The 23,933-nt window shown below is 32.3% G+C and overlaps 2 protein-coding genes across 7 annotated transcripts in view; one reads left to right on the forward strand and one right to left on the reverse strand.

Moving 5' to 3' along the window:
- LOC148279417 (guanine nucleotide exchange factor DBS-like) overlaps positions 1-23,933 on the forward strand; it is a 177,803-nt gene that overhangs the window by 71,599 nt on the left and 82,271 nt on the right. For all 6 annotated transcript variants that reach the window (XR_015822887.1, XR_015822888.1, XM_088229989.1 and 3 more), the window contains exons 2-11: positions 366-573; positions 3,430-3,520; positions 3,926-4,156; positions 6,571-6,704; positions 6,775-6,894; positions 7,645-7,765; positions 9,025-9,175; positions 9,278-9,432; positions 9,875-10,069; positions 10,501-10,677. Coding sequence is in view for 4 of the 6 variants with exons in the window: in XM_088229989.1 (XP_088086115.1) it covers positions 366-573; positions 3,430-3,520; positions 3,926-4,156; positions 6,571-6,704; positions 6,775-6,894; positions 7,645-7,765; positions 9,025-9,175; positions 9,278-9,432; positions 9,875-10,069; positions 10,501-10,677 (1,583 nt within the window). In the remaining 2 variants the exon portion in view is untranslated. The remainder of the gene's footprint in view (positions 1-365; positions 574-3,429; positions 3,521-3,925; positions 4,157-6,570; positions 6,705-6,774; positions 6,895-7,644; positions 7,766-9,024; positions 9,176-9,277; positions 9,433-9,874; positions 10,070-10,500; positions 10,678-23,933) is intronic.
- On the reverse strand, positions 7,445-8,881 carry LOC148279421 (E3 ubiquitin-protein ligase CCNB1IP1-like). Its single transcript, XM_088230002.1, has one exon. It carries the CDS (start codon positions 8,806-8,808, stop codon positions 8,026-8,028), a length of 783 nt encoding a protein of 260 aa, XP_088086128.1. The 5' UTR covers positions 8,809-8,881; the 3' UTR covers positions 7,445-8,025.

A 23,933-nucleotide genomic window follows, 5' to 3' on the forward strand; every position in this document is an offset into this window, starting at 1 on the left:
AACTTTAAAAACAATATTTCACATCCACTCTGCCAGGAATCGAACCTGGGATCTCAACCATGGCAGGCAAACGCGCCAATCACTTAAATACGAGGCTGACCTATCTGCACTCGATTTCCTTTTTCAGGATTTTTACCTGAGAGTAGTCATCAACTCGAATACACTTGTCCAGGGTTCTGGTTCTATTTCACACACGAAACTGTATTAATCATCCATTTGGACACTGACCAATATAAAAACATAACATGAAAATAGTTTGAAAATAAATATCCTATCACTTCTTGGCTAGTGATAGGTAAAAGAAAGAATGGTAAAAATGCTATTTTATTTTAAACAAAATTTGACATCTTTTTTTTTCATTTTAGATACAGAGGGGGACACGTCCAGTGTGGAGGGCGGAGCCAGCGAGGGCCGAGGGGTGGCAGAGCTCCTACTGCCGCAGTACGCTCTGCTCACTGGGGGCCGCTCCAAGGACGCGTGCCCCCTAATCACCTTCCCTGACCACTCCAACTTTCACCAGCTGGCACCCCACGAGTACCAAAGACTACTGTTGTACCTGACCTCTGTTCCTTCGTAAGTTCCGTCTCAACTCCCCTGTCCTGACTGGTAGATATCATAATAGAACAAATAAGATATGTTATATGAAAGTAAGGTGATCAGTCTTACGCTTCAGGTGCTGCTCCAGGAAAAATTAAATGTTTCTCTTGTCCTTTCCTTCATGACTGAGGATGGCGGCTGCACTTGATCATTGTTTTTGTGGTCTGCCTCCAGTTAGTCCTGTTCTGGGCAGAGTGAAGAGCATCAGTCGCTGAAGACCCCAGCGTGGATTTAATTAAGTCGCTCCATCGGGTAGGTGAGCGACCTCTGGATCTTCTTCCCTCCACTCTGCCTATCTCAAAGAGCTTTTCGAGGCTGTCTGGTTCTCTCCTGTCGATGTATCCAAAATATAGAAGGATTTGCCTGTAACATATAGTTGACAGTCGGTTCCCAATATTTAATTCATTCAGTATGAACGCGCTAATACGCTGTCCATGGAATCCGAAGCATTCTTCTCCAGCACCACATTTCAAAGTCATCAATCTTTTAACTCTCGGACTCTCTTAATTTCCAAGTTCTTTCTCTGTATAGGATTATGGAAAAAATCTGAGTTTTTCCAAGACGAACCTTCGTATTTTTGGTAATGCTTCGATAATTCCATATCTTAACAAGTCTACCCATTGCACCTTTAGCCATAGCAATCTGCCTTTTAATTTCTTTGTCACCACCACCGGTGTCACTGATGTTTGAGCCCAAATAATTTTTAAGATGATTTAGTATGTTTGATGAAGGAAGTTTATTGGCTCTATCAATCACCATTAGTTTGGTCTTACTTTAGTTGATATTCAAGCCGAATGCCAGACTTTCCCTCTCAACACTATCTTAAGGTATCTTCATCTCGGACACACAAGTTGCCACCAGTGAAATATTGCAGTGTAAAACCACCTTTTAAATCAATATTTAATGTCCACTTTCCCAGGAATCAAACCCAGGAACTCAAGCATCGTAGGCACACATGCCAACCACTACACTTCGAGGCGGATTTATCTCCACTCAATTTCTTTTGTCAGGTTTTTTACCTGAGAGAAGCCATCGAATCGAAAATGCTCATCCAGGGTTCTGGTTTACTCACGGAGCTGAATTCTTCATCCGCTTGGGCACTGACAAAATGTGTAATGTTATATTAACATAATTTTCACTGAGTTACGTATGTCCCGAAGATGCATCAGTTAACCTTAAACTGGTTAGCATAATTTATTAATTCAGTGGAGAATAATTTGATTTTTATGTTTTATTATTTAAAATGTATGAATTTTTGGTAATATGTTAAATGTAGGTATATGAATCTTCTCCATCTCCACCGTGTGGCAGCATCACATAATTTAGAGACAATGCCTTTCTCAACAGTAACATTATTCACAGTCTTCTATTCGACTCTCTTTACACATTGTTGCTTTATCGTCTGCTTAGTCTCCTTTTTGGTCTAATATAGGGGAAGCTGATACAATCCAATCTGTGGGTGCCTTTGAAGTTATTTCATGGAAGTGTACGGTTAATAAGGAAGTTCAGTGTTTTTTATTTGTTAATAGACTATTAAGCTAACCCAAAAAAAATATTATATACTGTATTATCAAGTTTTGTATTTCTGAAAAAACTCCATGTGTGATGTCAGAGGTTCTCTTTTGCTTATTTTCGATGAGTTCTGCCCATTGGTACGTTGACGGTGAGCATACCGAAAATCTTCCATAATGCTCATATTATTGGTTAATTCATATGAATTAGTGACGTCGTTCAAAGTAGTTCGTTTTTTTGAAAATATATACATATTTTTTTTTGAAATTTTTTTTTTGAAATACATTTTCAAGAAACTTTGCTGCACAATTTAATGCTCCAATTTTTACCGGGCGCAAGAAAACATTTATTGTATCAAATTTCCGATAAAGCTGAAGTTCCTCATTTTCACAGTGGTCACGATACCCGGTTCTCCATAGACATTCTTTCACTTATCATTCTACCTTTCTGCTATGTATTAAATTTAATATAAAATAATTAGCAGGTTGTGTTTCATTGATTTTTGTCATCCAAATTCCGGTTAAATGTGTTTTTTTTGTAAATTTTATTACTTAGTTTAGTATTTATTACTTAGTTTAGTATTTATTACTTAGTTACGTAGTTTTGAGAATGTGTTAAGTTTTTGCAAATGTATGTAAAATAAAGAATAATTATAAATATTGTATTATAACATCTGTGCTATTCATAACAAGAATTTTATGAATATTTAAATTAATAGAGTGTACCTACCTACAAATTATTTTAGTTTATCATAAAAATAAATATGAATGATTTATTCCCTTTCATAAACTGGTTAAGACTGGTTTTCTAGATAAAAAGCTACAAATAGAAAATACCATAGTTTAAACATTTTTGGAGAGAGAGTGCTAAAAATACTTCTATGAATGGATGATTTTGACAGTTATATGAGGGGTATTAGAAGCAACTTAGAAATCTCCATTGAAGGAGTTACTGAGATATTTGCGAAAAAAATAAGAGAATGCTAAGTTTGCGGTGTCAAGTAGTATAATTTAAATCTGTTTTTGCAAGATTTAGAGACGGTTTTGAATTACTGTATTATTTAGGTAGGTAGTTTTTATGAATGCATTTTTTATTTTGGCATCAATAACTAATTTTCCATTTTCGGTGGAGATTTCTATGTTTGCTTCCCTCATATACGTATCTTATAATATTCCATGCATTTTCTTAATTTTTTGCACTGATAATTAAAATTTTATCGTCTCTAATTGATATTAAAACAGTTCAATCAATGTAAAGAATTTTAGGATAGTCAAAAAGACTATCCTAAAATTATTTATTAACCGTCGTCGTCTATTTCAGATTACAAGAAGCTGACTTGGGCTTCCACTTAATCATTGACCGCCGCAAAGACCGATGGAATTCTGTGAAAACTGTACTTATTAGAATATCTGTAAGTATCTTCGATATGTTTTATGACTCTTTTTTTTTGCATACATCAAATCAAATTTGTAAACCGTTTCCATGCATTTTAAATTATGTAAGACCATACGATACACTTTTAAATGTCAACATTCTTGAACACAAACCAATTTGGTTGATGGAATATATATTTTTTGAATGTTGTGAAGTTTTTGTTTTCATATCCCATTTTTATCGTCTTAACTCAATTTTGGTCCATACCTATATCTAAAACAATTAAGATCTTTGCAAACTTGTTTAGTCTGATCTTAGTCAAAATTAAAATAATCCACTATCTTTTTCAATACAGTATATTAAGATCATCACTCTTCCCAATAACATTGAAATTCTTGAATCATGAACTTTTAATCATTATCTTAATAATCTTCGGTTTCAGGAATACTTTCCAGGAGTAATTCACGCTGTTTACGTATTGAGACCAGCCGGATTCCTACAGAAAGCTCTCTCTGAAGTCAGCAGCAAACTGTTCAAGGAAGAGTTCAAATTTAGAGTTATTGTCTGTTCAGCAATAGACGAATTATACGATTACATAGACAAGTCCCAACTTACTTCTGATCTCGGTGGCGACCTGCCCTACTCACATTCTGAATGGATTCAACAAAGAATAGTAAGTACCTATTCATTTAGCTACAATCTCCATTCAAAACTTGTCCGAATTCCAAACATCATATGATTGTGACTGTAAATTTTCCTGACCTTCCGGGTACTGGTATATAGTGTTTTTATGGATTGTAATACTGTGAATCAATGGTACTGCTTGCCCTTCTGGATGCTGCAATCTGTAATACTGTCCGAAACGTCAGCGATTAGTGCTATTACAACACGACATAACAACCCAGAAATATGTGTTACCAACGTCAAAGAAATATATCATGTACACCGGAACCTCTTTTTACACGGATGGTACGTGCCACGCAGTGTAAAAACAAAATCATGTAAGAAAAGTATACTAAAAAAATAACAATGGTGGTTTCAGAATTTAAAAAAACTGAAATTTTTAACTATTTATTGTAGCTTAATTTATATAAAAATATGACAACAAAATACTGAAATAAATCGTAACAAATATTATTCACCATCACCCTTCCCTCACATTTACCTCTCTACGCCTAGTAAGTGAAAAAGCGATGTAGGGAATTCCAAAACTGAATATTATAATTATACTATTACGCACTGTTAAATTAATGTTGAAAATGTCATTTTTGTACTGTTTTATTTTGAAACCATAACTGAAAAAATAGGATCCGGTGTATTAGCTTTGTTGTTAGGATCTACATTGTGCTTTCTATGGCTTTAGATAGGTGTTATCTACTATGTCTTTAATTCTCTGCTAAAAGATATAAAAAAAGTTACTTTTTTTAGATGTAACTTTAGAACTTTAGAATTATGTATGTTATTTTCTAAAATATATTTTTAATCCTTCTCCTTTCTTATTTCCCAGATGATGATTACCTTGAATCCCGAATTACTTTCCGAAGAATCCTTTACACCGACCATATTAACTCCTTATGTTGTTCCTAATAAACACTCCGATGATCCTGCTCTGACCATAACCTCTTCACTATCCTCAATTCCTGATTTGACAGATGATTATGATAATCTGTCGCCTGAAAATTCATTACTGCTTCCCTCAACAACCCTACAGAGATCCTCCCTAGCTTTGAGCATAGATAATATGTTTTCAGACCTACTGACAAAATTTGAATAGTCAAATAAAAAAACACAATGTATAAATTCTTGTAAAATACCTGTATATTAAAGTTATTAAATTTTGTGCTCCAAATGTTTGTTTTTTTCTTTTTCAAAGTAATCTGATGTTTTTTGTTCTGGAAAATAGTTCCAAAAAGTTGTATTTTTATTAACATCATTATTAAAACATTGGAGTATGGTTGCATGTATGCTAAGTCATCTAGGTATTATGAGTGGTTTTTACCTGTAATATTTTATAGTTCTTGACCCATGAACTCATTATCTATTCTTCATGTAGTTAAGATATATATTTGGTATACCAATGAAATGCTTAAAGCACAGCGGAGTGCGGTATAAAGCGGGTGATGATGATAACTAAATTATATTCCCAAAAAAATATGGCACAACAATACATAAACATGACTGAATTCATATTTAAAATTATATATAGATGATTACTGCACATTTTCAAATAAAAAATCAATTAAAATGCAACAAGTAAAAATTGTTATTTCAAATTGATAAACATATACATAGTGATTATTGTCAAACATTTGAACATAAATATCAACAGCTTTTACAAAAATCAAATACATGACTTAATTATATGTATAATTCTGAGAGACCATAGAACTATAATTAAATAGGCAATAAAGATAATGTTTTATAATAAATAATTTATTATAATAAATAATTGGGAAAGATATATGTTCACATTTAACATATTTACTTTTTGTTTTGTAGTACCTATTTAATTGCGATTTTATGGAACATTTAAAAAAAAGGTCCTAATCATTTAATACCTAAGACACTGACTTGCCTCACGCATGGGGGTTCCGAGTTTAATTCTTGGTGAGATCACAATAATTAATAATATTTTTCTTAAGCCTGATTGTTTTGAGCTATAATTCACCAATCTAATTTTTCGCAAAGATGCCACATAATACTTTACCCACAACAAATCTACTGTGTAATCAGTTTTTCAATTTATGAGTAAAAATATAGTTTAAAAGAGATGCGCAAATAACACACTGGTTAAAATTTAAAAAGTCTGCATTCGCACTGTCTTTGGTAATGTATAAGTAATTTTTTTCTCTTTTTGCATTTATAATTTGTCATATAATTTTGAGTTAAAAGGTTATTAAATAACTATATGCCAATACAACAATACACAACATTTAAAAAACAATGTTTACTCGAATGCCAATCTAACCACCAAAAATAATTCTTACATATATTTACTAATAATACTTTGATTTTTATTTTCTGTTATATTATCAATACCTTTATTTACGTAAAATATTTTTGGTGATTATTCTCTTGTTTTTACAGGCTTTAGAAAAATTTTCTGGTCTTATGCGTGATGTCTCAACCCACCTGGATTACTTTATGCGTGACATTGTAGACTGTGATTTGGGGAATGATCCAGAACAAACACGCGAACTGTTGCAATCTCAGGGATCGAAGTATGTATCGTGGGATCCATAAAGTAAATTGCAAGTTATAATTGTACTGACCTGTTTTGGTTGATTTTAGGTATGAATCTCTGAAAGAAGAAATTCTATCTGCCGCTAGTCATGGAGAACAGATATTGGGGGAGATGAAAAAAGAAAGTCAGCCAGAAAATGCAATTGGCCACATAGCCGCTGTTGAAAGGTTCCTGTGTAAAGTTTTTTTTTTTATTTATTTATTTATTTATTTATTTATTTACGGACAAAGTCCATTATAAACATTACAATTAAAAGAAATTTTTACAAAGGAATAAAAAAATATAAGGAACAGAAATAAGCAGCAAAGACAGATGATAGATTTTTTAGATTAAGTAAAAAGCATAGGCTAACTATACAGATTCTTTAGCTGATTTGTAAAGAAAGACATCCTTACACCATAATAATCAAGATCTTGATGATCGTTCACCCGCCTGATCATTCTGGGCAAAGGCGACTGTGCACCATAATTGGTCCTGTAGTGACCGAGGAAAAGCATAGTAACTTAGTAACTTACTCGCTTCAAATCTTATTTTCCCAATGATGCTATATTTATCCTTGCGCACTGATGCTTCTGAAGATAAACTAGGTGCACTACAGTCAGGCATGAGCCGTGTAGTTTTCTGAGGGAAAATTGTTAGCAACTCTCACTAATTTTATTTTATTATTGTCACATTTATTTTATTTTGTTTTCACAAGCACGATAAAACACAATGAAAAATTGTACACAATTTCATGATTTATTCATTTTTTTCTTTTTTAGTAACAGCTTTGTAAGGATATTTTTCTGTCTATATTCAAAATCTTAAACCAAATAGATTCAGCTAAGACAAATATTATTATAAATCTATTCTCAATACAAAATAAACTACATTTAAAATAAATAAAGACAGTTACATGTATAAATTGACTGTTGCAGATTATTAGTACAATTGGAAGAAACCGAAAGACAATTTGATGAATTTTGGCAAAGGCACTCTTCAAAATTGAATCACTGGTTACTATTTAGAACATTTCTATTGGACTTTAAAGAAATGCAGGTAATTTTTTGTTTCTTTCTACTGGAAAAGAATTCTAAATATTTTTGTGATATATAAATTGGTGATTGAATCAGTTTGTTTAAAGTTTTTCACATAAATTATATTTTGAATAAAAATTGACACCTTCCACATTTGTTAAACCACTAAATTCTTTAAATACCACTATGCGTAAACTTCTGTCGATCATTTCACTTATAAATATTTACATAAATAATATTTTAATTGCTAAAAGTTAAAAATCAGATTTGACTATTATGTTGCTAGTCTGTTGGAGTCACAGGATTAAATAAAAAGTTTGGATTATGATGCTGGAAAGGTGACCTTTTATCAAATACTGGCTTGCCATATTGCCTCTGATTGTCCATTTGAGGTTGGAATGTAAAATTCGCTGTTGGTGGTGTAGGAGACTTGAACCGGTTGGTAACAATATGAGCGACATTTTGTCTGCCTTTAAACTGAACTTCCTCGTCAATATCATTTAAGTGCACTGAACTCCGTCTTTGTGACTCTAGTTGATATTGTAACTTTTGAATTTTCCTGTTTTTCTCTTCTATAGTAACAGCATATTCTTCAGTTTGCCGTTTTTGTTTATTATATTCCGTTTGCAAGTTATCGATCTTTTGTTTGTTACTCTGTAGCTCTGCTTTTAGTCTCTGTAAATTTGAGTTGTGAAACTCTTCTAGCCCTTTGGCTCGCTCTCGGGCATATTTGCCAATATTTTCTTGGTATTTAGTTTCTTCTTCTATTTGATAAGACCAAAATGACATAGCGCGCATGGCTATGTCCATAATTGTGTCAGGTTTCATCCCGGCTAAAATAATAGTTTTAAATGTTTCCGGGGGATTTAAATCTGCTTGCACTACATCAAATTTATCACTCAGTTGAGAATTGCATGCAGGACAAAGCAGAATAGCTTGAATCTTTTTACCAAATTCAGTCTCACCATGCTCCTCGCAAAAGGCATGAGAGCAGCTTGTAACCCATGCTATACTTGACAATGGCTTTCTGCATTTTTTAAAGTTACATACCATGTCTAAAACCATTACTTATATAATTTTATGCTGCAGTTTTATCTGATATCTAATTACAAAATGATCTTCTATCTGACACATTCCGGATAAGATATTATGTTCAAAAAAGGAACATTTTTTTCGGCTGTTAAATATGGTTTAATTAAGTAGGTACTTTTGGTTAAAAAATGATCCTATATTGTATAATATTTTTTTTAGATTAACTTTATACAATTTGAATTATTGTAGATGATCCTGGATGGCCACATGAAAACGGCTTGTGATATGACAGAAGTTGGAGAAACTGCAATTAGGGTTGATACTCTCATTAAAGAAACAATAGCATTTGAGAAAATTTGTATTTCAGATCTTGCACGAGCTGATGAAATTGTTCAAGTTGGTTAGTTAAACTAATATTTGTTTAATGTTATATTGTTTTAATGACCCTTTATTTTCGAAATAACTGGTAAATATTGAAACAAATTATTTTATAAACTTTTAGGTGAATGTCTAATGCTTAACCCACTCAGTGCAATTGATAGCATTCAATCAAAATGTGAAGAATTGAAAAGGACTAATTTACTCTTAATGGAAAAGTTTCAAAAAAGACATCTTTTGTTGACAAAAGCAAGGGAGTTAATGGATAGAATAGATAAAGTGAGTACATATTGAATTACATATTGTAATGTTTAAGAATATAATATTATGTTAAACTCTAAATTATTATTTTTAAATAAAATAATCTCTCCATCTTAAGTCAGCCCCTTTTGTAGTGTACCTGGTAATTAACATATTCACATATGTATTATTATACAGCATAATATGGTCCTGGATTCAATTCTCAGCTTAGTTAGTCTAAAATAACTACATAATATGCAACGTGACTTATCTCTCTTATATTCAATTGGCATATAAAAGGTAGTACTGTTAATCTTACCTCCAAATATTTTTTTCACGCCAATGTACAAATAGTGTAAAGCTGTTTTTTTTGTTTGTTTATCTTTGGCCACTCATATTCTAACTTTAAATTTAGTACATATTGATCAATGTTTGGAAAATGTATTTTAGGTTATTTAGCATTATCTTTGTACATTTTTAGGCAAATCAATGGTGTGCTACAGGAGTTGAAATGTTGGCAGTTAGTAGCACCACAACATCATCAGCTGCAGCAGAATTATTAAATCTCGAAGCATTTGTGGAAGCCGCTCACCATTTTGGTCTCACCGCCCCGCACGAATTTCGAGAAGCACTTATGAAATCTGCTACTCAAGAAACCAAAGCACTTGTAACACAGGTAAAATATATTTTGTCTTCCTTGGATAGAAAATGGTTTAAGAAAAGAATTTTCATAAAAACACAGTTTTAACAGTCTACAATAAACATTTTTTGGTTGTAGATTGTAGAAACTGTGATATGATTATTGTTCCGTATGTATTAACTCCTTTTATATTTTAGACTCTAAATTTCAAAAAATTCATCTTAATTCTTCATAGATTTAAATCTTTGAAACCACTGTACTAAAAAATATATACTGTGTGGATAGTAGGATTTTGACCTAAATCGGAACCTCTAAATTTTATTTGGTTTTTTTTCTAATTTTCATGTTTTTAATCCCTAAACTGTTTTCTGCCAAATGCTAAAGAAATAAACAGTAGCTAATTGCTTGCTGCTGATGTGAATTTTATAATGAGGGTAGGAACTGATTTTTACTAACTTCTTTAATAGGTCTTGCAGCGTGTTGATGATGTGTGGTTGATGCTTGGTGCTCGGAGACAAAGTCTTCAGAAAGCTGTAGCTCGCCCTCCTCGCCCCATACAACAAGTCATCCCTCAAGCCTCTGTTCCTGCACCAGTAACCACTCTTCAAAGGGAAAACACACTCACCAATGGCACTAAGGCAAAGGTAAGTGAATTTTATTTTACTGGTAGAATCAGTATCTACATATAAATACTTTCCGTTACTAAATTGAAATTAATATAAAATTTTCTTAAATGAGAGATTAACACTTTAATCCGCTTAAGGTCAGTTTTTAAAATAAAACCTATCAAATTTCCTTCTACGCTACTGCGTTTTTAACGATAACTGACAGTTGTGTGTTTTATAAACCAAAATTTGTTATCTGACGGTCGCCAGTGATCGGAACCAAATTTTCATCGTAATTTCTTAATCGTGTTTTGTCGATGAGGAACTTCAGCCTAACGGGAAATTAAATACAAAAAATATTTTCAGCGCGGCAAAAATTAGAGCATTAAATTGGACTGCAAAGTTTCTTGAAAATGTATGAAAAAATAATAAAAAATATTTTAATAAAAACAAACTACGTTCTTGGAACAGCGTCACTGGTTCATATGAATCAAACATTACGTATTGCTATTATCTGGATTTAAAATACATAATATTATACATTTATCATAGACAAAGGTTATACATATATACTGTGATAGATTAGAAAGAAGATACCTTTATATGAGCATTTGCGGGCAATATTAGCACCTGCAGACACCAGCTAATCTAAGCTTTAGCAATGATTCGAACCTTAAATTTTAGCGACTGCACAAACCTCAAATTATTCCCTTGTAGTGAGTAGTGACTTATATTTTTTATTGTACAGTATTAGTATAAAATTGTATTTATTTTCTAAATCGCACCTTATTTTATTAGACAAATATAATAAGGTGCTATTTAGTATTCTCTGTAATTTAGTCCTTTCTTGATACAGAATAGCCGGATTAATGAAAATATGCTTTTTCGATAGGCATTAAAGATTGGAAATTAAAATGAAAACCACCAACACCAGAACCAAGTACATGCATGCAATAATAGTCACATTTATAAAATATAAAAAATACACAACCACAAAATTTACCTGGTACTCCAATGGTAGGCACAGAACCCGAAAAGCGAAATTTTACCCATTACATAATGACAAGCTGTGAATTGGGAAGAATAACATTACGTATACATCTTATAATAATTAATGTATAGGTTGTGAAGGAGAATGAGAAGACAGACCATACTTCTCACTTCCCTACCACTAGTCAATTCAATCGAGTAGGAAACATGAGACAAATAAAAGTCACAATAAATAATAACTCTGTTTAAAATCTAAATCAACAACACAGGTGGAAATTCAAAGAAAAACCCGCAATCTCAATATACAAAAATTTATTGAAGAAAAATATTGCCAGAATATAGATTTTCCAGATATAAGAATCAAATTAGCAATTGCACAAGGTTTATTATGTTAAATATATCAAATGAATAAGTTCAAAATGTAAGATATTGCTGTGTAATCTTACCTGGAGAAATGAGACTCCTAGATGTGGTGAAATTCTCGCATTGTCGAGCCTTACGGCGACACTCTCTCCACACCTGACAGGTACCACAGAAAAGGAAGAAAGGCCACCCATCAAGTTCTACGAGCCCAACCCAAGATAAAATAAATTATATAACTTCTCCAACTAAGGTGTCCCATGCTGTAATTCGCTACTGTGTATAATAATTGGGTGTCTTGACCTCTTACAGAGCCAAACAAAATATTTCAAATCGTATCAAACATATCCAAAGAAGTATGAATATACAATATGTGCATCCATGTAATTCACACCCATATTGACACAACTCAAACAATCCTTTTAAGGCTTTTTAAAAATCACGTTATATTATGCTGATAGGAAATACATTCAGAAACATTTCTGCATACTCTAAACATTAGTCTGACAGACTACATACCTCCGACATTTACGGTGTTTAAGTGTGTTCCCAGTGCACCCCAGCCGAAAGTGAGAAAATTAGTGTAATTTACGTATATAATATAGTGAGGCATCGAAAAAAGAGTTTAAAACTTTGAATGTTTTTTGCAAAAAATGGTTTTGCGAACGTTTTAATACTGTACTTTTGAAGAACAATATCAAAGCAAGTATTGAAGATATAATATCTTAAAAATTGAAAGTGTTAGGTACATCTCAAGCACAGTCAAACGAATCCAAAATTTACACATTCTGTCCATACCAAAAGCACAGGATGACACACACTGTTTGTGCGGAGAATTACTTTAGATAGCATCAAAATACTCATGAAAAATTTAATACGTACTGTCTAGTGTAAGACGCTTTTTAACTAATAAATATGTTAGTTTTAAAAATTTCATTTCCTTAGTCCGTCTGACATGTTTAGTGCCATTGTTATTTAAAAATATGTTTAGTGATGTAGGATTAACTCAAAAACCACAATTTTGGACTTGTTCCATTATTACCGCTCAAGTGCAAATTTATTAAAAAACCCATTTACACGTACCTAACAATATTACATGTACTGCATCAGTAGGTTTAGGTTGATTGTAAAAAAACTCACTCTTCATATTGATACCTACTATTTTGGTGGAATTTACTCCAGAGGTCAATACAAATAACTCATCAATAAATTATTATCATGAAAATAAAACTTTGTTATTAGTGTTACACAATTTTTATTATTTTACAAGAACACTACTACAGTTTCGGGAGAGCACTCCTCCCATCGACGGGTGATATAAAACTAATATAGTAAACACAGAATATTGTTCACGATGTCATAGAATTTAAACAAATTAATCAGTGAAACCTAAAGCAGGCGGGTTTGTTCTACTTATCTAAGGTGTTAGCATATATATGTGTAACACAAATAACAAAGTTTTATTTTCATAATAATAATTTATAATGAAGTGTTAAGAAGTGAATGCGGATTCAATTAACAATAACTTTTAAATATCTTAAATTAAATTATGTTTGTGTATCATTTTAAATTATTCTTTTGTTTGTACTTGGCATTTTAATTGTCCAAATCTGTAAACCCTGGCATTAGTATTGTTGTTATTATGCACTTGCTAATATTAATTTATGAATGCTGTCACTGCTTATTCAAGGTTATTTCCTCTACCCACAATTTGCTATTCTCATTTCGAATACCTAAATTAAAATCATAATCTGTCAAACTTGGCAACAATACTCCAAGACCTGCAGCTCAACCACCATAAAACTTACAGAACTTTTTTGTCATTCTAACTTTCTTGATAATGAAGTTCAGTGGTTTTTTTTTATTTGTTATTAGTTATTAGACTATTAAACTGGGCCAAAAAAAAAATTTCTTCGATTTTTTTGTATCACATTATCAGCGCTACGATTTTTTTTTAGTTTTCTATTTCTGAAATAACTCTGTGTGTGACGTCAGAGGTTCTCTTCCGCTTATTATTATTTTTCTTTTATTCTTTATTCGGATAAGCAACAGCTACATTTATCATATATAAAAAACAAAACAGTTCGGTCAGTTCTGCCCATTGGTCCATGCACGGCAAGTAAACCGGAAATCTTCCATAACTCTCTCATCATTGGTTGATTCATATGAACCAGTGACGTCGTTCGAAGTAGTTCGTTTTTATCAAAACGTTTTTTATGATTTTTTTTCGTACATTTTCAGGAAACTTTGCCGTACAATTTAATGCTCCAATTTTTACCGCGCGCAAGAAAACATTTATCGTATCCAATTTCACATAGGGCTAAAGTTCCTCATGGCATTATGATTGTGCAGTGCATACGATGGTAGTAAGTGAAATGTTGTTGAAATTATATGTCAATGCACATATGTGATAAAACTATCTAAAATAAATACACAGATTAATGTCCATATTTGTGTGTAGAGAATGCAAGGTTGAGACAAGCATTATTGACAAAATTAACTGCGTAAAGACGGCTAAAAAGATTTAATTATTTAAATATTAAGACCGAAAAAGAATCGGCTTGCGTGCATTAATATGTATAATGTCGAGGAACTGAAATTTGTGTGTGAATATAAAATTATGTTAGTCACAGATTTTTATTGCCAGACTAGAATCAAATGAAAAAGTAAAATTAAAATTTCAAAAATATTTGTCATTTTGGCTCAGTCGAGTATTCAACCCAAGAGCTCATACGTTATCAGCAAGCACATTTTTTTGACAAGGAATGTACCTAATTTTCTTTGCAAGTTGTAACTTCAATAAAAATAACATGTTCAGAAAATTCACACTCAATATTTACATAATATTATTTATCATATTCTACCAATGAAATCAAATTTTGGATTAAGGCACCGTTTTGTATATTTTTTTATGTTCTTTGATTATATTGATTTATTTATGTATTAGAAAAATCACATAAGCAAAATTTCATACAAATATTATACTTAAACACTAAGGATAAATCAAACAAGCAGAGGAGTGCGGTATAGCGAATATGCATATAAAGCAAATGCCGGAATATTAAATTGTAATACGAAAATCCAAGTTCCAGATAATCGTCAATAGATATGAAAGATATAACTAAATATTAAAAAGTGATTTGACACTACTTTATTTGACTTCAATATTTACGTCGTTTTACCTGTAATTTATGTACAATGCAAATCCCAATGCACCTAAAGGGTGCACATAAAGGGTAAAAATAAGATAATTTGTACTATGGTGACCTCCGTGGTTTAATGTCTAAGACGCTTGCTTCAAACACGAATGTTCCATTCCCGAGCAAGACCACATTATTTTCAAGCCTGAGTGTTACGCGATGTATGAATGCAACAATTAAATTAATTTCTATGACTTACAAAATGCTCTTATCATAGTAATTAAAAGTATTGGCTTTTAAAATACTTTTATTGGTAATACAAATTAATACGCGATCAAATTTTCTGTTACGTGACGTATTCAAATAGTAAAAATGCCTAATCATTTTTGTTAATGACGCAATTTTATAATTTTAATTCGTCTCAAATCATGCTGCTACTAATTTATTTTAGTCAATTCCGTATTCTTGGGCATGTGGACGCACATACATATTTCGCAAACATTATTTTTTTATCGTCTGTCATCAAACACTATTAAATATTGACCCATTGACCGTAAATCCTTGCTTGTATGTTAGAGTAGGTGCCTTAATTTGGCAGTCCTAAAACTTTCTCAATATTGCTCACGATAGCCTAATTTTGTTGGTATTCTTTCTTTTTATTTTCGCTTTCTATCAATAATTTATTCTGCGGTTGTCTCGTCCCAAATGAATTGCACTTTTCAATAGTATTTAAGGAATTTTTCTCTTTTGGTGCAATGTACGTTTATTTTCCCAATGTATAACTGAATAAAATCACCGTAAATATTCCGCTGAAAACGGATGCTCTGTTCTTCTCTGTCCGAGTTTAGTACGTATTACCATAGTTTACGTTTAACATTCTATGTGACTGCATTATCTACTCTGTAAATTAACTAGGAAACTAGGTTCCTCTCTAAGCTTCTCCTTGTCGCGTTATGGTCTTGTATAGAATGCATAGCGATTTTATAAACAATTTTCTTTGAAAGACTTCTACAGATATACCACATCTGTCTAGTAAAATTATTCTGTCTTTCAGACATATTTTTTAAAGAAAATTTCAAAAATATATCAGTTGTATAGAAAGTAGGTATTTTCCAACTGTCCTAAATATAACAGAAAATCACATAGTCAAGAAATATGATTGAAACGTCGATTTGGTACAGGTACGTCATCAATAATTTAAAAGAGTAATTATAAAATTATCTGCCGATAGGCACAACGAATTAACACCCTTTACTGTATCATATTTACGAAAGGAACTACGAAAACAGGTCAGAAGACAGATGGCTAAGTCATGTCACGTTTTAAGGCATATTGAGTTATATAAATCACCGGATTCATCTCAATGAGATCTACAATCTGGCAAAATATGGTCAGTCTTCGTTTAGTAGTGTTAGAGAATATAAGCTGCGTCACGTTATGATATGTTCATTTTTCTATTTCCAAAGATAGCTAATAGAGATATGACACTTAACAACAAACATGACTTGACAATAGACGTGACGTACTATCTTTAGAAGTGGACTAATGGCTGTCAATTTATGACATGTCTTGTTTTACCATCCTTGTTTTAGATGGCAAAATATGATATGTCAAACATATCTTGTTTTGTCAACTATTACTCTATTTCCAAAGATGGTATGTCATGTATGTTAAAAGATGACTTAATATGGTATGTCAAACGTATCTTGTTTTTCCGTCTTTGTTCTAGATGGCTAAATATGATATGTCAGGAAAGTCTGGAAAAAATACATATTTCAGCATTTTGTACTAACACTTTTTTTAATCCTGGAGAAACGAACGTTGAATCCATCTACTGACACTAAAATTTGGTTTGTAAACTAAAATTCAGATTTTGCAGAAACCACCAAACTTTAAAAATGCTCTCCTTTAAAATGTATAAAATGTGACATGTCATACTTAGCCGTGTTTCCAGTGAAATAACCTTATTATTTGATCGAGCGCCACTACGTACAATACTTGGATACTAAATTAAAATAATTGATGCAGTAACAATATACTATCATTCTTATTTAAATCAACCGTTACTTTAAAGTGCAGTTTTGTACTGTGTTAACTTGTATGGTAGTTGTGTTGGCTACTTTTTAATTCGTTTTACTCATCCGTTACTATTTTGATTACGGGGGTTGTCTCTTATTATATCACTGAACTAATTGCATCGCAATATTCAGGTGCTTTTATTGTGGTTTGCAAAATTGATTAAATATTTGTCAAAACACCCGCATCCACCCGTAATGGCGAGAAAAACTGAGTCAATATTTTGCGCTTTTTACAATTTAATAAAATGTCCTATATTTCGTGTATGAATCTTAAAATACAAGTATCAATTGTGTCATAATGTTTTAACCTCATTTTTCTTCATTGCATAGTTTAAAAATCTCACATCATTTTAGATTTAATATATTATTGTACGTAGGTATAGTTATGGGAATCGTACTGTGTGATATTAATCAAAATATAGTATGGAATAATGGGCGCCCGCTGTAATTATGTAACTGTTGTCTTTTGCTACCAATTAATAAATTGTTTTCTTGAAATTCATAGGAAAGCAATACATTATACGTATACGAGTTATTTTCGCAATACAAAATCGAGGTGCTTTCACTGGTCCTTTTTTTCTCACGTTCTCACAGTGGTGTTTTTTTAAGATAGATTGTGAAATATATTCATAACGCGGTGAAGCACTTCCGTTAGTTGAATGTTACATTATTACGTAAAGAACATCGTCTGAGATGAATAATTGGTCTCGTTATAAGAGTGTATGATAATTGCGCGGTCCGGCGGAGCTGACCGAGTTGTACAAGTAATATGCTCTGTTAGCTGATAGATACGGTTACATACCGAGATTGGACTCGGTTACTTGCTTAACGAATAACTCAATAGTTATTCCCATCTTACGGAAACGTTTTAAATAACATCACTGCAATTTAAAGTATACGCCTGTTTCATATGTTTTTTTACTGTTTTTACTATGTGTTTTGTGTCCGTGGAAAACTTCATTCATCAATGTTATGAAGATAATTTACAAACACGTTTGTTGGCTATTGTTATACCTGACGAAAAACCAAATCAATCCATCTTCTTTTTAGATTAGATTTGACTCGTTTATTGCGTGGTCCAAATAGAACAGTCCCTGTATTTGAGATGGTAGTGCCGGAGACTTATTGTTTATACTCGTATATTTCTGGGGAACACTAATTTAGACACTTGTTTTTGACGGCTTCTGAATCCAATGTTTTTTTCCAATTCCAAAAAAAACCCTCTTTTTGACTATTACGTAAACTTTTTATTTTATTTTTGTTTCAAAAGTCGTACAAAATATGCACACAAAGGAGAATAAATGAAAAAAGGTAAATATACTGTTCTCAGGGAATAATTTTATTCATACACAGGCTATATATAGTCGCTGTAGATCAAATTATGTTAATACACAAAAGTAGTAAAATTATTTTACTAAACGAAAAAAATACAATTTAGTAAATAAAATAGCTCATAGCTTCGTTTTAAACTATCGAAGAACAATCGCTATTCAGTTTTGTTATAGGTTGGAATTCCCAACGCTCCATTAAACCATGTACGTTATGGCAATACACAAATTCAACTTCACTTCGAAAGTATCGCATAAATGCACTCTTGATCAAAAATAAAATACCTTTCAAGAAAGTTTTTCTCGTACAGTCTTGATGATAGAAGTTCTGAAGCCTTTTTGGACAGTCCCAAATCTCGTGCCAAATCATTCAACTCATCCTGATCAAATCCCTTACCAACGGGGTCATATTCAGTTTCAAAATTTGTACCGTTGATGTCACTTTGATCTTAACCATATAATACCCGTATTCCTGTATTTCGAAAGAGGGTAATTCTTTAAAAACTGGCACTGTGAAAAATGAAGCACTGAGCGTATAGCTGGCGGTAAACTAGGATACCCTATTTTAGTTTTTCTAGTTATATTTTTTAGTTTTCACTATTAAAAAAAAAAACAGTCACTTGAATGATCTCTAAGCTCTCGCCTAGTCACGATTCAGTGGGTATACCAAATGGCAATATATTTAGTGTTCCCTTCTTCCACATCCGTAAACTCTAGACACACTGCTTGCACACCTCGTGAGGGGCCCAAGATTTATCTTGACAACCATTTTCACTTTAAAATATGCAAAATAGGCTTCCAGACTGATGTTATAATGAGCGACACTCAACATCTCACTACATTCTTCATTCTCAGGTTTAATTGAATAGTCTAAACGAGTATGAACCTGTTGCTGGTCTCCTACGGCTTCATTCACCCCTCCACAGTCAAGGTAGGTTTTCTTCAGCCACTAGAAGAGCAATAATTCTTCCCGTGATCCCGGCTCGATCCAGCCGAGAATGGTCACATTAAGATAATCTTTAGAGAAAACATGACGAAAAGAAAACTAACTACAGCTTTGAAATCACAATCGCCTATTTTTTTCAAAACAGTTGAAAAATCTAATTCAATGGAAATTTTGTTAAAAATTGTTCCCCGGTGTAATATAACCTTAGAGTATATACATTTTATGTATGAATCACACAAAGTCAATATTATTATACACCTGGAATTACAAATCATGCAGCTATAGGATTTTAAAAATATGTTTTCATCATGTTAAAACAAATAGAGTTTTAACAATTTGTAAAAATAGGGCCTGTTAAAAACGGTTTCCTTAAGCAGATAAATAAACCAAACGTCGAGGATTTCCGTGGCAAATTATAAAATTGTCAGATATAACTGTGCTCATTTGAAATGGACCAAAATAAAACAATGTGTATAATACTAACCATTATAGATACTCTTTTTGATCATTTTCTCGAGAAGAGTAATACGTATTTGTGTGAAACAATAAACTAATAACAGGTAGGTAAATTTCTTAATAGTATATTAACAAACCATTAAGTATTCCAAAATGTGTTATTTTATGCATCGAACTCTCTTAAAATGTTGCGATTCGATGGGTTAATAATTGTCGTAAATAGTGATTCAATATTTCTTAAAGATAAAAAAGAATCTAGCTAGAAAATTAAGTTTAAAAGGTAGTTACATTGTTCTCTCCACTCCACGTGAGGAAATCCGTTAAATCAATCATGAGTCTAGACTACGCAAAATATAAATTCAAATACCAATCCATCCACATTCAATCCGCTATGATACCGTTGATGTTTGTACTATACTAACTGACCGCAAGAATATTCTATGAAATTTGAATAAATTGCCGTATGTAATTTGTAATCAAACTCTTCATTTTTTATTGATCCATCATTAATCTGTCTTTTTACGAGTATCTAATCACAGACTTCTCGCTCATAGAATAAATATCTTAATAATAATTGAGTATAAACGTGACGATGGAGTTTCATTATACTCGCACTTGTGAACATGATATAATTTCTTTTTCTTGCTAGCGTAGGCCTCGTTTAAGGGCATAATATTACAACTCGTTACATGTTGGCCCTTGGGTCCGAATAAGTATTCTTATATTTTATTTCATTACGACCTCATTTAACTATAAACACATGCATTCGTTGGTACACCTAACGTGAATATTTTTAAATACGATGAACGAGTATCTTTAAACGTGAAATTTACAGTCGAAAACGTAAAACTAAAGTAGGTAAATTTCTTATTCTTAGAGGTGGGGTCAGTGCTATTCAAGCTCCTGACATCACTGTGACCTGTGGAGATCTATTGTGACGGGTCCCCGTGAATAGTCTCGCCCTCCAAGCCCAGGTCTATAAAGAGCCTGGCTGCTGTGTGGAAGGCGAGAGTTAACATTTTGCTAAATCTCCCCCTCCAAACCCAGATCCGTGAAGTATCAGGCTATTAGCTAACATCCTCAAGTTTAACCAGTGGTCTCCCGAGGATGAGGCTCTTTTTATGATGTAAAGCATCACATTCACATAGAATGTGTATAGGTGTTTCCTCATCTGCACTGCAGAACCCACATCTAGAAGTTTCGGAAAGGTTCATTCTAGCAAGGTGTTTGTTCAATCTGCAGTGCCCTGGGTGGGCTCCAGTGATAACCCTCACTTGATTTCGGAGCTTTATTAGGTCGAAGGCAAGGTAAATTACTACACTTGGTATTGTTTCAGTATGTGGCCTTATTCTGTAACTAATTCGTTTCGTAAATTAATTCGTATCGTATGAGAGGGAACGAGAGCGAAATACGATTTTTATTGCGTTAGAGTGAGATGGATATATGACGATCGAACGAATTTACGAAACGAAATTGTGACAGAATAAGCCTGCAGGTACGTGTGTATTTTTTCTGTGTGTAAGAGGTCACATATGTCCAATGCCTTAACATTAATCGTTATTTTTTTTTATAAAAAAAATATATTAGTGTTCTAAAAATTTCCCCAAATATTTCAATTTTGGTGGCCGATTTCAACGAGTTGTAAATAACCCACTAATAGAAAACGGAAATCAAGCTGATCCGGGAGTTCGCAACACTAGCCACGGTATCACAACCCGAATATCATGATTGAATGTGTATTTTAAAATTGTGTGAGCAGAAAAGTTTATGATATTCAAAATAGTGTTGGGGATTTCATGCAGTGCCATTACCTTTATTTTATTTGTTAATCTTCGTTTTCCGTTGTATTTGGTTTCGTAAGTTAGCCATAAATACTTTTGAGTTAATTTGAAGCATAATTTTTTTTTTTTTAAATTGGGAAGATGTCCGCAGTGCGATTCTGAACGCTCTAAGAGGTAGAGAGATTTCTAAACCCTTATTCTGTCGCAATTTCGTTTCGTAAGTTCGTTCGTTTATAACGCATTCAAAATCGTATTGCACTATCGTTCCCATTGATACGATATAAATGAATTTATGAAACCGAAGTACAGAATAAGGGCTCAGAATTGCTCTGCTGGGATAGTAAATTAATTCTTACCAATATTTTAATTTTTTTTTTTAAATATAGGTACTTTATTGTTAATTTAAGTTTGAAAGTGAAAATTCTTAATGGAAGTTCATTGTAGTTTATTATAGAAATAAAAGACGAGTGATACTTAAATCCACAAATTTGGAATATCCAGTGACCGGTTTCATCGCTTTTGCGACATCTTCGAGACTGGTGTCTCGACTTAGTCTCAAAGATGTCGCGAAAGCGATGAAACCGGTCACTGGATATTCCAAATTTGTGGATCAAAGTATCACTTGTCTTTTATTTCTATAATAAATTATTGTTAATTGATTATTAAGAATCTTTAGTATATTTATCAGAGATTTCGCAAACATTTATGTTTCAATCGAATTTGATTTAATACTGCCCGGTTGCACTAAAACGACTGATAAAATCACGACGCAATTTGAACAATGCTTTAAAAAATGAAACCATATAAACTATTACCTTGCTTCTTTTATTTTTGTTCAATCTCACGTTTATCTTCAGTTAGTACATCAATAAGAAAAAATATAATGTTTTATGTGAAATAAATAATAAAAGTTTAATAGTATGTATGTACATGTATTTCACAATTTCACTAATAACATTTTCAAATAATTTGCAAAAAAATAGATACTTCATCAACTTCTGACATGTTTTTTTTAAATCTGTGTAACTCGCTGTAAACGTAATATGGTACCCACCCGCACCTCTGTTGTACCATAGTTATTGTTCATATTTAGTCGTATTCAAACTCTCAATTATTCATTTTAATGCGTGCGTGAGTGGTTTTCCTCTTGACATTGACGTGACGTGCCTACGGAATAACTATTCTCGAACTGGAATTTTTTCTGTATGTAGCTGCGAGAGACAATATCCCATTTTTATCTTCTAGTTTTATCTGCCTTCCTCTGTATCTTTTTAGGTTACTGCAATTTGTTGTACCTACAATGTCACGATAAATTTATACGCGGTAAAGTGTACTAAGAACTCATTTTTAGTCTTTAGGCTTTTTTACTGTCAGTTTAAATACTTCTGAAACGTATGAAACCTTTTTATCATTCAGTTCACGTGTCGAAATATATATTTTGTTAACTAATAAACATGTACGTACAATATGATATTATGTATGTTAACTTAACTGTAAATTGCTTTGTTAAAATATGTTATGTTTTGAACTCTACATATTTTATTATATTTAATGCGAGTGAGCAATTCGAAGTTGTTTTAGTATTTAAAAATACGATAAAATCAAAATTATCTCTCATATTCAATATTTTCAATAATACACACGTTATTTTTATTCGTTTCGTTTTATGGATTTTAAATGTTTTTATTTGATTACTCTCGTGACAACAATTATGCTTCAACAGGTAAAAATAAATATTATTAAATGGGTTAACATAATTTGAATTTAAAAAACAAATTAAATGTGAGAAAAACTAAATGTATGATAGTGGGTGGAGATGTATTTTGATAAGAAACTGGACCATTTTGCCCTTAAAACAATTCACAAACCTTGGATTGCTGAGAGATAAAGCAACAATGTTTCGAGTATATCGAAATGTATGCAGACTGGCTGGATTTCCTCCCTAGGGAGTTATTTAGATCTAAATTTGTTGCAACAGAGAGGGAAAACATTTTACGCTCTTTTACTTCACATAAGTCAACAGATGGAAGAGTTGAGGAAATGTATATGTTAAAACATTGGCAGAATGGTTAATGTTACACAGTTAAAGTGACTACTAAAACCAGCCACTGACAGGTAACCCTGTAAATGCCCAGACTTCCATATTCCCTTCTCAAAAATGTTTTTCCTCTCTGTTGCAACAAATTTAGAAAGATGTAGCTTTCAGCAACAAGCCT

The sequence above is a fragment of the Micrasema longulum genome, unplaced genomic scaffold (genome assembly GCF_059751315.1).
Source record: "Micrasema longulum isolate JH-2025_06_02 unplaced genomic scaffold, ASM5975131v1 h1tg000725l, whole genome shotgun sequence".
Lineage (NCBI taxonomy): Eukaryota > Metazoa > Arthropoda > Insecta > Trichoptera > Brachycentridae > Micrasema > Micrasema longulum.

Excerpts from the sequence above, each read along its gene's own strand:
- LOC148279421 (XM_088230002.1), bottom strand. The coding sequence starts at position 8,808 with ATGGTTTTAGACATGGTATGTAACTTTAAAAAATGCAGAAAGCCATTG.